The sequence below is a fragment of the Diadema antillarum genome, unplaced genomic scaffold, assembly GCF_040938485.1.
Source record: "Diadema antillarum isolate AM-2024a unplaced genomic scaffold, OU_Dant_1.0 seq00000962_RagTag, whole genome shotgun sequence".
Taxonomy (NCBI): Eukaryota; Metazoa; Echinodermata; class Echinoidea; order Diadematoida; family Diadematidae; genus Diadema; species Diadema antillarum.
Window position 1 is genome coordinate 737,539 of NW_027271809.1, and position 14,666 is coordinate 752,204.

Below are 14,666 nucleotides of genomic sequence, written 5' to 3' on the forward strand. Positions count from 1 at the left end.
TGTTCAGATAGGATCTTGTAGATCTCTGAGTTCTGACAGTGCATTAATCCAGAAGTCGCTAACCTTTTGTGATGCAAATTTTGTTAACAGTGGCTGTTGTTCTGGGGCATCCCTTTACTAAGCTATCTGGAGTAGAATGCCAGAAGGATAGAAAAATGTACACAAGTTTTTTTCTAAACTCTTAACATTCTAACATTAAATTTGTGAGATATTAAATGTGCTGAAACATGGTGATACAGGTAAAATTACCAGACTTGCCCCATGTGTAGTGAGAAGCACTAACTACAGTACAGATCTTGCCGCTAAACACTCTAGTGTTGGTGGTATGTTTATCGCCTGTTAAGATTGAAACAACTCAAAGTCTGTTGTGTCAGCCGTCATTACACATTTGACAACAGTTGCATGTGCATATTGCCTTGAAGCAGACCTCTGCACATGTCCCAGGACTTGACAGTGCCATTTCTTTCAATAGTGATGAAAGCATTGGATGACACACTCACATGATCAGAATAAGGGTATCCACTGTGTTGAATTTCACCCACTAATATCCATGAGCTTCCTGTTGTTGTTGTTGTTGTTGTTGTTGTTGTTACTGTGATTGTCTACTGGTGTCGTAGTGGTGAATGTGAATGTTGCTGTAGTAATTTTTATTGCTGCTGCCGTTGCTGTTGCTGTTGTTGTGTCTTTGTCATTCCACCTGATATCGCAATCGACGCGCAGCGTGTAGTAGTCAAGAGACAACTACACCAATCTCTTGCTCTCATGCTCCTAACCCCAGGTGACGAGGAGGAGGACGACGAGAGTAGTTTGTCTCAGGTTGACAAGGTGGACGACAAGAATGGTGTTAGAGAGGAGATCGAACTCCAGGAAGAAGAGCAAGACGCGAGAGTTGATGCGGCGGAGATAGATCAGGAAGATGAAGGTACAAACCCCTTCAGTTCCTTTTTGTTTTGTTTTTTCCCCGCTTCCCCAGAGATCAACGTGCCGCTGCAACTGCCCCGCCCTTCTAGACCGGAAAACTAACTGCATATATTAAACTGCATCATTGTCGCTGCCTCCTGTGTTCTGTGTTCATACCTACAGAATGGTGTCTCTAGATTTCCTGTGTTTCACTCCTTCATGTACATTAACTTGACTTAACAACCTGTTAAAACTAACTTCATCTGTAGACAACACACATGATTCACACCACCATTTACAGGAGTTGTTGTTGTTTTGTTTTGTTTTTTTGTCCAGATTGTGTAAAGTTAGTTGGGGCAAGCTCAATAGACCATAAAACATCTGTAGGAGTACCGTGTATCAATACTAAACATAATTTCATCTAGTGTGCATGCCTTGGTCAAGTCGTCTTTGAAGACTGTTACAAGCATTTTGTATTCCTTCTTGCCTGCATTATCCCCATAGCTGTGTCTAGTGTCTTGATTATCTCTTCTCTTTTTTCCATTTCCCCCCTTTTTTCCCGTAATTTGTTTTGTCACTTTTGTCACATTTCCCATATTGCCTATAATGCATTTATCTGGATATTTGTTGGACTTCCATTTGTCTTCTTTGTTTTTATTCAGAGTTGATGTTCATACTTGTACCTGAGCAGAATTGTGCACATTAGCTTTTGCAATCACTCACCGTTCACTGTGCATGAACTTATTTCCGTATTCATCTTTTGCTTGAAATCTGGTGACTAGATTTTGACCAAACAAGGCAAGAATCATTAATGAGGGAGGGATCATAGATTGTACAAATGGTGCCCCCAGGAGGGCCATTAGTATGGGGCCCAAATATTTTCCCAAATTAGAAAATTTGTAAAAATTTTCGGAAAATCCTAGGGCTAGATCTTTATCAAATAAGGCAGTAATCATCAATGGAAGCAAGAGTTTATAGTTTGTACAAATAGTGGTGGTGTCCCCGGGGGAGGGAGGGTGGGGGGAGGGGGGAGGGAGGGGGAGGGGGAGGGGGAGGGGCCTATGATAGGACCCACTTACCTCACATTAGGAGGATGTTGTCCAAGGGGACTTCAGCAATTCCTGAATCTCAAGATTTTTGAAATAGTTTGCCTCAGGTAGAGTGCCATGAAAGCAAAATGTGGGGGAGGGGGAGGGGGGAGGGGAGGGAAGGGGGGGCCTATGATAGGACCCACATACCTCACATTAGGAGGGTGTTGTCCAAGGGGCCTGCAGCAATTCCTGAATCTCAAGATTTTTGAAATAGTTTGCCTCAGGTAGAGTGCCATGAAAGCAAAATGCACTGCTCCGATGAGTGCTAGACCCACATGTCTCTTGTTCCTTTGTCTTATTCTTTATCAATTTCCAGTGTGAGTGGCATTGCAGCAGTGTTCTGTGTTGTAAAGTCATCTTCCAAATGCTCTGTTACTACTGCTTTTATTCATTGATATGAAAAAAAACAACAACCAATAACTATCATCCATTTGTTCATATGTAACTACACCCCACCTTGTGCATGAAAATTACTTGAGGAGTCAAAGAATAGCCTTGTAGATACATTGTATGTCTTCATATACATGTACATGTATGTTTTTCCCCCTTTTTGGTCACAAGCCCATTTACATGTTTGCATGTACCCCATGTGTGGGTTTTTTTGGTCAATTTAGTGCAGACAGAATTTGATGGCAATTTAATAGAAGTGTGATTGTGAGAGGGGTAACATAGTTCTGTTTGACTTCTCATCCTGCTGTCGACCCACTAGAGACTAGAGTCGCTCATCTTTGCATGTTGCACCTGGAAATCCAATCCCTGAAAGATGAATGTCAGTATAAACATTGTGAGATGATGTATGAGCAATGCAGGAGTGTGCTTGGTCAATCTGTGCATCCTTTTTCATTTCTTTTTTTTTTGTTTTTTTTTTTTGTCTTTCATGAATTCAAGTATTTCCTGACTACATGTACATGTATATGGCAAGAAATGTGTTATTATTTTTTCAACCTCTTGTATATGAATGGAATATGAATCACATCTTTATTTATCATGGGTACAATGTATCTACAGAAATATGTATTCACATGATTTTTACACCAATTTTCAATATCAGTATTATCACTCCCCTGTAGCTTAGAGTTGGCTCTGTTCACATGAAGCAAAGACATCCACATACACACCCCATCATACCATACAGTCTGTGCACATATATACACGTGATAGGTATGCAGTGTCTTTTACTCAACTGCATTACACAAGAATACTGAAGAATGCATCGTGTCTTCATTTGAATTTTCTTTTCACTGTAGAATAGTGTATAAAGTGATGTTTCATTACCATAATATTTTGCTTTCCACATCCAGTAGTTCATTTGCCAGGTACATAGTTTCTACCAATAGCCAGAATTTTGTTTTATTTCTCCTCTGCAGAAATCCCCCTCATCTGTGTATGTAAAAGCCGAAATTGCATTGTCTTGTACTTTGATGATGGAACACATGTCAGCTCTCCTTATTTTTATTCAGTTTTAGTGGAAATGCAAAGTCTTTGATGATACAGACAGATTGAGCAGAATCAGCAGATATGTGTCATTTATGAAAATGGTTAACAGAGTGTTTTTCCATGTTGTTCATTCGCACCCAGTAGAGCTTTTGCAAGGTAGAGCTCACTTCTATACTCCATAGGGGCTTTTGGGGGGCAGAGATAAAATGTATCATCGTTGGGGTGACAAAACCATGCATCCCAAATTCTGGTGAAATATATAATCAGTCAAGTGACATCCTGTCCAAATCGTAGCTGTCTTACCCCCAAAATGAAGCCACCATGACAAGTCACAGGAAAAGCAATCCCTTTTGTTGTGGGCAGTGCTTAAGCTGCCAAGTTTTCTTTAACACTCTCCTGAAAATTTGACATTTTTCTAGATAGAAGGTCTTGTCACCCCAACAGCGGTATGTTCGATCAATGAAGACCCACAAACCATTGATAAAACTTTAGCCTCATGGGCATGGTACGAAGACAGCGACAGTAATTTTGGGGGCTATCATTTGAAAACGGTGATTTTAGAGTCTCAATGTATCTTGCTGTTAGCATTGCTACAACGTTTCTCCTTCCTCCTTTGCTGAAGTGTATGTGCAACTCGTTGTACATGAACTTGGTGATTTCTATGCTCACATAAACCAAGCTTTGAATGTTGTTCAGTATCTTGTGTGGCGTCCTACATGTACATGTTTTTATTCCATATGTAATTTTAGGGGTATCAGAATGACACTACTTAAGTTCATTTTTCAGTGCATGGATGTTTTAGAGATGCTACTGCAGCTACAAGTACAAATGCTGGACAATGTCTGGCAAAGTGACTTTTTACTCCAGACTCAAGCTGTGGAAGGATATAAGGGATAAAATAAAGGGGGAATGATGAGGGGGAATTCCCCATATGAAACACCTTTAAGGTGGTTGCAAAGTGAAATAACAGCAATATATCCCCAACAGCTTGCATTGTTTCTTATGAGTTTTGAGTTTTTAAATGTGTTTCAGACTGCAAAATGCTCTTGTACTGTCAGCCATCGTACGATGAGCTTGCTGCTGCTATTTTCCTTTTGTTTTATATGATTGTCTGCTTTTTGATGGAAATGCTTCATTTGCTTGATTTTTTCTTCAATTATTTGTTTGCTTTTGTTTTTCATGAGCTCTAATGTGTTTTCCTTCCTTTTGATCCTTTGCTTGTTGCCTAACAACCCTGCTTGGCGCATCACCACCCCCATTTTGTGTCGATGTTTGTGGCACACACCCCATGACGCAATTTAACTGTCCAATAGATGGAGGTGGGCAAGATGAGTATGGGGTTGGCAGGGAGGATGAGATGGAGGTCCAGATGGCTGAGGGGGATCAAGATGATGACGCAAAGCAGTATGAGGATGATGACGTTGACTACCAGGGGGAGGAGGAGGAAGAGGAGATGAACCAAGGCATGGAGGTTAGGGATGGGGATGATGGGGATGATCAAAATCCTGCGAATGGAGGGGACTACGACCAGGTTGACAATGTCGGGGAAGAAGTGGCTGTGGGCCAGTATGAGGTGGGCGACGATGAGGCGAGCGACGATGAGCAGGAGGATGATGGGGTCAAGGACGAGGAGTACAATGCCGATCAGAACTGGGACAATGGTGTGGGAGAGGAAGTAGAAGATGTCCACGATGGTGCTGGACAGGACGACTATGGGGCAGCCAATGGGGAGCTGGAGGAGGGGGCTGACGGGAACGATGACGACAGTGAAGACGAGGAGGATGATGACTACAGCATGGATGGGATGGAGGAGGTTGAAAATAACATGGAGGAGGTCAACAACGGACTCGTGGAAGAGGATGTTGCGGATGATGCCGAGATCCGCGACTCGATTGGAAGAGACTTGAAGGAGCACTACAACTACCAAGGTGACTGGCGTATTCAGCGGAACGCTGTTGACCAGAGTGGTATCCTGGCATTTGGTTGAGTCTTTTTCTGTGTGCAGGTTTCTTCCTCTGCACACCTACTAACACTCTTACCCTGCCCAGACACTTACAACACGCGGGGCATGTGTGATATCGCGTGTTCCACCTTCTGACATTTCTAACGTTGATGTATTATCTCTCTACCCTCCTGGAAGACGTGCAGTGGAGTTACAGTACAATGTATATGTTACCATCATATCTCTCTCCCAAAGATGATGAGCTCCTGTCTTCCACCAGTTCTTAACCACACTGTCCAGCGTACTCATCACCATACTTAGAATTTCATATGATATGTTCCGCTCTCTTGGGACATTCATAAAATGTTGTCTTCTGCGCCTGTGTAATTGTCACTGATCTTATATATCACACATTGTTGATTACATACTATGTGTCGTAACATGTTTCTTCCTGTGTATGTACAGTGGACTCCCGTTATAACGAAGTCCTTGGGACCGGCAGTTTTCTTTCATTACATCGAAATTTCGCTATAACCGAACAAATAAACAATAAAAATACATAGAGCGGATAATGTTGCGGCCTGAATTTTTACTTCATTGTAACCAGAATTTCTTTATAACCATGTTCGTTATAACGGGAGTGCACTGTAGTAAGAGTGTTTTGATGTGTTCCGTGTGTTGATATTATCATACAGGCGTACAGCTTATTTCAGTCACATTTATAGTAATGACCCATCACAGTTTGTGTGTGTCTTTTCTATGTATAAAATTGTCTTCTGCGCCTCTGTAATTGTCAATAATGTTACATGTCACACATTGTTGATTTCATACCATGTGTTGTAACATGTATCATCCTGTGTATGTAGCAAGAGTGTGTTTTGATGTGTTCTGTGTGTTGATATTATCGTGCAGTGTACGTACGGCTCATCGTTAGTGACCCATCACAGTTTGTGTGTGTGTCTTTTCTATGTATTGTTAACCCTCCAGTATGCTTTCTTTATAAACATTGCGATTTCGTTATACTTCGAAAGATGATAACGATGATAGTTAGTAATGATAATCATTTTAACACACTACCCATCTGCATTTGCATAGTAATGAGAGTAATGATAAAGTGAGAGTGGTAATGATGATAATTTTGCCATTGATGATGATGATGATATGAAGAGAAAGGGCAAGAAGAATGTAAATGATATTCAAATGGAAAACTAAACTCCTTGTTCTAGTAGGCTCAAACAAAAAGGAAGATATCACATAAAATGAGGATGTGAGTATTGTCAAAAATGCTAAAAATATAAACCTGGAATCTTGAGCTAATAAAATTTTGTATACATGATTTTGCTCGCAACTAGATGCAATATAGATAACGTGATGTTATACCACTACCTCACATTCACCCATTACTATGTGCGTTAAAAATGATCTAGCATTGTTTTTTCGTTTGTAGTTATTCGACAGAATCACCCTTTAAAAGTCATCATTTCCTACTTCAAGTTACTGCAGTAATTTGATGCAAAGGACACAATTTCATATTTTAAAATAAATTTAGTGAGCATTTGTTTGCAGGTCGTGAGTTGATATCATGTAGTTGCAATAATATATCATTGTTTTGTGAACACACAATGCACTCTCCATAACTTTGAAATCTTATTCTCATTACATTTCATGTTCTGTTTGTCCATAAATACTAGAGTCAGTGTTGCTAACTGTTTTCATCATAGTTTTACTACATATATGTCAAGAGAATTCTAAGTGAAAATTTCAAATTGTGTGTGAAGCATGAAAGGGGGTTTAATGTATTTGCCGTGGATTGTCACTGCAGTGCCTACTTCTTGTTTAATGATTGATGAGAGCACTTGTTATCAGTTCGGCACTTCACACAGGGTATAGTTTCCCTTTGTAGAATGAGGTACGAGACATGGTTTGGATTGAATTGCATTAAAAAGAAATGAATATTTGGTTTGTCTCCTTGTTGTGCACCACATTTCACACAAAATGTGGAAAATACAAGTACCGTTCTGCATGGTCGCCTTGTCGCAGTGTACCAATCTCATGATGCCTGTATTTGGGAGGGATGTGTGTGTGTGTGTGTGTGTGTGGGGGGGGGGGGGGGGGGGGGGGGAGGGGGGATTCGGAAACTATATGTAGCGAGTGTCAATTGGACCAGCCTGGAATAGAGAAAGGACAGTGGTATGTTCATATACCACATGTTCATATACCACATGTTCATATACCACATGTTCATATACCACATGTTCATATACCACATGTTCATATACCACATGTTCATATACCACATGTTGTTATCATGATACGTGGTGTACCCTCTTTATTCTGTCAGCAGATTGGATGCACAATTCTAATATCACGATTTCATCATAGTCTCCTGTGATATCAAATCACGTAACCCTCAAAGTTGCTGTGTACACATTTGATGTCCATCATTTTCTTCCTAATAGCAGAGTCGTCTCATCTTTCCTCATTGTAGAATAGATCTACTTATTATTCAAGTGATCTTTCTCCACGTACCATGTCAGTCTTTCTTTTTTTAATACAAAACAAGAAAGGAAAGCAAAATTGTTTAAACATTTACATTACTGTACAAAATGTGGAAACATCAGTTTGTGGAAAATTGTTTGTTCGTTTTTGCTCTTTGATGCTTCGGTGAATATGAAACAAGTACATATTTTGTGTATTGTCGCACAATAGTTCATACTTGAATATCAAATGTACTTTGTAGATATGAAAGCTAAGACAAAAACACAAAACTAACTGTAGCATAATGAATTGTAAACATGTCAATTTCATTGTTGCAATACTGCAGACACAGTTTGTGTGATCTCTACTCATGCTATTGTAATAGCAATGTCATCTTTAATATTAAACTGTGTGGCTTTGTCATGTACACATTGTGAGGAAATTTCTGTTTGTGTGAAGTAAACTTGCAGTAGGTTCAACTCCCCATGTTTCTAATGCATTCTAACTCTCTTCTTGATGTGGCATTATATAATTTCCATCAGTTACTGGATTAAACAATTATACTCATGGTTGCATTGTTGTGATAACTTGTGCTGTGATTTTTGTCTTCAAAAAGGTAACCACTCTCATTTGTTGCGTGCAGGCCATCATTGCAATGATATAGCGGCATGAAAGAATCTCTGCTTGATCCCTAGTGCTTAGAAGGTAGTCAAAATTGTAGATTGTCAGCTCATTTTAAACACATCAAGAAACCCAGATAAACCCATGTGTATTTCAAGATGCTGCCTTCATGTACCTATGGTGTCCTTCCATTGTCCGTACCTCACAAAACCATGTCAAATCAGAGCTGAATGTTATTAAATGAATGTTTATATTCCTTTGTATCTATCACCATGATTAGATACAGGATCCTACTGTACTCCCATGTTACGGCTTATGCAACGTTATGCAAAATGAGAGCGACTTCTTGAAATATACAGCAGTCAGTCTTGTTGTAATTCAGTTGTACGAAAGAAGTAATTTATGAAATGTATACAAAGTGTGTGGAGTTCATCCCAAAAGCTTGTAGCTTTGACCTGCACGTAGCATGGTGTGCTAATCATTAATTATTCATTATCCTCCTTTACATTTTTCAACTGGTTTTCACAGCACATGTTTGCATGTCTATGTTCACAGAGGTGATGGTCAATGGAGAATGACATTTTGTTCCTCTTTATTTTCCTTTCATTATTTTCCTGGGACCGACCTAACCTGCCCAAACACTAAAAGCGCAGATTACATTGTACTTCTAACCTGTTTTAATTAACAGCTGAGAAAGATGCATTGTGTGCATACTATGTATTCCACTCACCCGTTCATTCCTTTAACACAGCTGCCGAACCTCCCTGATTCTTCAGGAGTCTTCCTGAAAACTTTCAAAATTCTTTTAAATAAATATCTAGAAGATTAGAGGCTATCAAAATCTCCATGATTGATTTGGGAATTATTTTTGCTCATTGTCTTGTATGTAACACCCAAGGATCTAACCCCTAACACCTCTTTGGAATCTCTCTTGAGTTTGATGTGTGGATGTCAGCAGCCCTGCTTTAACATTCTCTCTTCTGGAGCTGTGTGCCTGGGAGAAAATGATACTTTGGTTATCATTCAACTATTTCATCCTTTTGTCATTCTGTAATCAGGTGAAGAAGATGAAGTGGATGAGGAAGATGCGAGAGTTAACGACGAAGCGGTAAGAATTTTTTTTTTACAAAGGGACCATCACCTGACAATTACCTACAGTGAGCTAGGATAAAGTTCCCAAATAACCAAAGTCTTTCTTTAACAAAATATTGTGGCTCAGCTCATTAAGCTACAATGTATGTACAAGAGAATAAGATAAAATAAAAATCTGAGTGTAGGACACACTGTAGTTAAATTTTGGTGTCATTGCTAGGTTTGTTTGTTTTTTCTTTTTTCCGAAAGGAAAAACTATAGCTATATTTACTAAAGCTTTGCAACAAAATGTGAGGGAATAGCTTAGAATCATACTTTCACATTTTCAAGTACCCTCTTCTGTTTTATGTCAAAAGGCAAAATCTCAGTTTTGCTGCCTGTTGGTATCTTGATGGTCAAGGATGAGACTTTGGCTGTGGTACAAACTTCAGTGGTGCTTCAAATCGTGCTATGACAGTGAATATTCAATTTGAATATGAGCCTTCATTAATTTCCAGAAAACAGACAGTAATCAGTGAAGCTACACTGTATATAATGTAAAGGTAATTCACCGCAGGATACGTGTGTGTTAGGTCTGTTGCTCTGTGTAAAGCAATGCAAAATACAGAAATTTCCAGTAGGATACTGTACCTGTGCAGAAACCCCTTGTCCATCATGTAATAACCAAGATGGAGACTCATCATTGTCAATATCTACTCTAATAACACTTATATTATGTATTTATTTTATGACTTTTTTCTTCTTCATACAGGGGGAGGTTCGAGTAGTGGATGAAGATAATGGTAAGGCTCTTTCTTCCTTTTTTTTTTTCATTTGAAGAAAACCATGGGCGTTGCGATTTGAAGTTGATTTTTGAGAAGGTATAGTCAACAGGCTGGTTGCTGGTGTCCATCATATATGTCACGACCCAGCAAATCTATACATCTGCCTATTCTCTATAGAGTAGAGAAACCCCTTTGAAGTGGACAACAATTTAGACAACTTAATCATCATTTATGATACCTTTGGTACTCATTCCTCTGAATGACTTGAGACAATAATGAAAGCTTCTTACTGGACATTATTATCCCATGCAAGATATAACTTGTTTCAGCTACGTGGCAAATGTGCAAAGACATCATTAAGTTGAAGCTCACACTTTCTGCTGATCACACTGCAGTCGGTATTCGTTGCTTTGTGCCCAAGATGATTTAGATGTATCGCCCATTTTTTGCAAAATGGCAGTGTCGGAGTATAACATGTTTCACCAACATGACTTCTTCTCACGGGTAAAGCTTGTACTCCTGTACCAAGTTCATGACCAGAATAATGCGGAACTTGCTGTACTCGTGGGAATAAGAGAAATCTCACATTTTCTCAGTCATACTCGCCAATGTTTCCTGCTATAACTTTCTCAATCACTTTTAGGAGCTGTCACGGCTCAGTGGGCGAGACCGTGGACACTCGTTCGTGAGGTCACTTGTTCAAATCTAATGGGTAGCAATTGGAGTGCTCAAACGGACAACACGCTTTACCCTTGGGGCCTAGTCTGATATCAGGGCACATCAAACCCTCAATCCAGTGGTTTTCTACCTGTGAACGTGTAACTGCTACCTTAGCAGGTGCATGAAAATTATTCCAACCCTGAAGATGTTATTTTTTTTCTTCAAAATTTTCTTTTTGACAGGTGAGGAGAATCAGGGGGGTGAGGAGGAGGAGCCGGATGTTGGAATACCACCGGCGCCAAGGGAGGACAACAGGTTGCTATAGGACACGCATCGTCACTCCGTGACACCATTACCGATCGATCTACACCTTGCCTGAAATCCTTTTCTCTTCAACTTCGTGTTTCTGACATCAATTCGGTGGAACCTGGGAGCAAAAAAGAGAAACCCGCACTCAATCTGCCACCTACACGTTTAAAAGCCGGAAGATACGAACAATACTGCTTCCAGGTCAAGATGGTTTGAAGAATGAGCGTAAAATTGTCAGTGAACATGCTGAAAATTTTACTGCCTGTGTTTGTGTGTAGTACACTTACAGATACATTCATGTTCACCAGGGGATTTGGAGACCAATCGAGGGAAATCAAAACTGATTGCTATTAAATGAATTGCCTAAGGACTGTCTGGTAAATCCTTCGACGGGCCAATAAAGTCTAATTTATCAACTCAGAGATTTCAAGGCAGACTAAAAATGAAATTTTGGTTTCAGAGTCTGCTTAAATGATGATAATATAAAAATTACAATAATGTTAGCAGCATTTGATGGATGTTTGTTAAAGCATATGTGAGTGATTTTTAATTAAGGTAAAGTACAGAAAAACAAATACAATGCTTGTATAAAATAATGAAGTTTGAAGTATGAAAACAATATGAACATGTTAAATGTGAATTGTGTGATTCTGTCTAAACATGGCATTTTGGTTAATTTCTTTATTTTCTATTAAGGTGTGGAGGTTTGGAGATTCTTTTCTGTGTTGTGATGTTTGAATAAGAAGATATGAATGACACTAATGATTAGTATGTTGTATGTGCTGCGGAAATGATGTATTGGTGCAATGCTGTCAATATTGATTCAGTTTTAGTTGCAGCCAATATGTTCAAAGTTGATTTTTTTTTTTCTGACAATTTCTGATGTATATAATATAATTAAAGATAGAAAACCAGGATACAGCTGTTGCAAGTCTTTCCTACTCTGCGTAGTTGACATCCTGTATTATTTTTCTACCCAATTTTGTAGTCTGAGTAGCTTGTCACTCTATGATGGTGTGAATCAAGTTAGCCCATCTCCAAATTATTATTTTTTTTCTGTTTTGAAACTCTTATTTGATACTATTCATTAACATATGATGATACCATTGCATAGTTTGTAGATGTGAAAAATTATTTAATGATTGATATATTTAAGTGATGAAAGAAATGAATTCACTCAATTCACTTGTGACTTTACCTTTAACTTTAGAGAAGATATTTTCATGGCAGCACTTTATTTTTTAATCTCCCTTTGGTGCACCTTTATTTTATTTTTTTTTTTTTCATCTATGAGATATAGTAATTGCTGTAATTGTAATGAGTATAATCTTGGTCATGGGTGTTGATGGAAGTACAAAACAGATTTTTGTTCCCTCTCTTCCTATCTCTTTCTATCTATCTTCCTATCTCTTTCTATCTCTCTCTCTCTCTCTCTCTCTCTGTAAGTCTGTCTCTCTGTCTCTCTATTGCAAGTTTGCAATCATTGATAGAATTTGGCACAAGTTGGGCACATTGCGTGGCATATTGTGGCCAGATGAATGAACTTCTTCAGAGGTCAACCACTCCTTCGAAAACCTCCCTAGCGTGATGGAATTTTTTAAGAGATGGCAAATTCAAACTGTACCCCAGTTATCTCAGACTGGCAGCGTCACCCGTGTGGCGTGTGTAGTGTGTTTGGGCCAAATGAGTGCATGTGGACGTAAGAATTTAATATGCTGATTTTTTTTGTCCAAGTAGTTTGGTTATCACTAAATACTTCATCATAGCCCAAAGGAAAAAGAGAAAATTTAAATACTGGTGCATGTGCCATGTGCACTTTATCTGTACAGTGTGGGACTGTATAGACATACCTTTTTTGTTTTGGTTTTTGTCGGTAAGATCAATATTTAATGATGAATGTAAATCTTGTGTGAAAAAGACGCAAAAAAAAAAGTCGTGTGAATGTGAAAAAAGACAGATGCATTTGGGATGTCAAACAGCATTTCTGCCTCTATGATACAGTGTGTGCAATTTAGTGAATCAAGTTATCTCCAAGCTTACTTCTTAGTGTGATTTTGTATGTCACTCATTGGAAATTGGGACTAAATTATTCTTTATTCAGCAGCAGAATGAGTAATGTAACCATTGTCGCACACATTACGTACACTGTAGCTTTTTTTCTCCTCTTTATTTCATGAGGCTATTTTGTACATATTCATGTTTTCTTTTGTTTTTTTGTCATGATCTTCACAAATGCGATATGTATGAGGAAAATGTGTGAATTTCTGTTTGTATATTTTGGTATTTGAGCCAGTGTTCTCATTGTTTTTTGGTTTTCTGTCTTTCAAGGCATGCATCGATGACATAAAACAATTCTGATTTGAATCTCTTAACTTGACATGCAAATCCATACGGAAACAACCAGCCGTCATTCTGACTTATACTGTAAAAGTGGATATTTTCGCGCGACTAATTTTTCGCGCTTGACCAGGTAAGAAGAATTTCGCGTGTTTTTAATTCCGCGGAATCGAGATATCACGCACAGGAGCATATGGCAAGCAAAAATATTCGCGTGCTTTTATTTTCACGCTAGTTTCTGATTGCGCGAAATGCGCGAAAATTTCAACACCGCGAAAATTTCCGCTTTTACAGTATAGAGCACAGGTTGAATTTGTTCTGGCTGTATTATATTCTTCTGTGTCATACAAATGCACATCCGCTTCTGATTTCCTAGTCCCAGTGCACACGTTGCCGGAAATCTGGCAGCACCACAAGAGCACACTAGCCCAAAATGCATGCGCATGGCATCCACTCTGCCCTCGGCTCTGGTGCGTTGCAGTGTACATAGGTTGTAGATATTTAGATATTATGGGAATAGTGACGTTTTTGTCACACGTGCATGCCGCCCAGCAGCTGTAGAACTCTTGGACAGGTGCATCCATTGCACATTTATAGAACTGATCAATCGTTGGCAGTGCCAACCTTTCGGTGAGAGGGCATTGTGAAGAACATATGATATTGTACAGACAGTTTTCAGTTACGTCCTGTACATATAATCGTAAAAATATAAGTATATGAACTAACCCTGAAAGCGTCCTGGTAGATACTTGTATGGAGGCTGGTGACAATGATTGCTCTCATCCACAGCGTCAAGTCTTTCTTTTTCTGAGACGGGAGAAATAAAGTAAATGCGTACCGGAAGTGGCCAGAAGCCACGACGATTCCTCCTACTGTCGATCTGCACAGATATATATATGATTCAGTTAAAGCGTTACATGACAATTGCACATGAAGCTGACCATAGCACTCCCAGCAGTTAGTGAGCAGTCATGTACATGGCACTTTGTTAAATGAGAGAATATATTATTGTGTTGATGGTCAAATGATGCATTT

The 14,666-nt window shown here is 39.1% G+C and overlaps 1 protein-coding gene across 1 annotated transcript in view; it reads left to right on the forward strand.

Moving 5' to 3' along the window:
- The window catches only part of LOC139741917 (uncharacterized), a 33,839-nt gene extending 23,824 nt beyond the window's left edge, over positions 1–10,015 (forward strand). Inside the window, exons 10-12 of the mRNA XM_071652489.1 lie at positions 779–922; positions 9,528–9,577; positions 9,962–10,015. Of these exons, the coding sequence (XP_071508590.1) occupies positions 779–922; positions 9,528–9,577; positions 9,962–10,015 (248 nt within the window). The remainder of the gene's footprint in view (positions 1–778; positions 923–9,527; positions 9,578–9,961) is intronic.
- Positions 10,016–14,666: the final 4,651 nt, after the last annotated feature.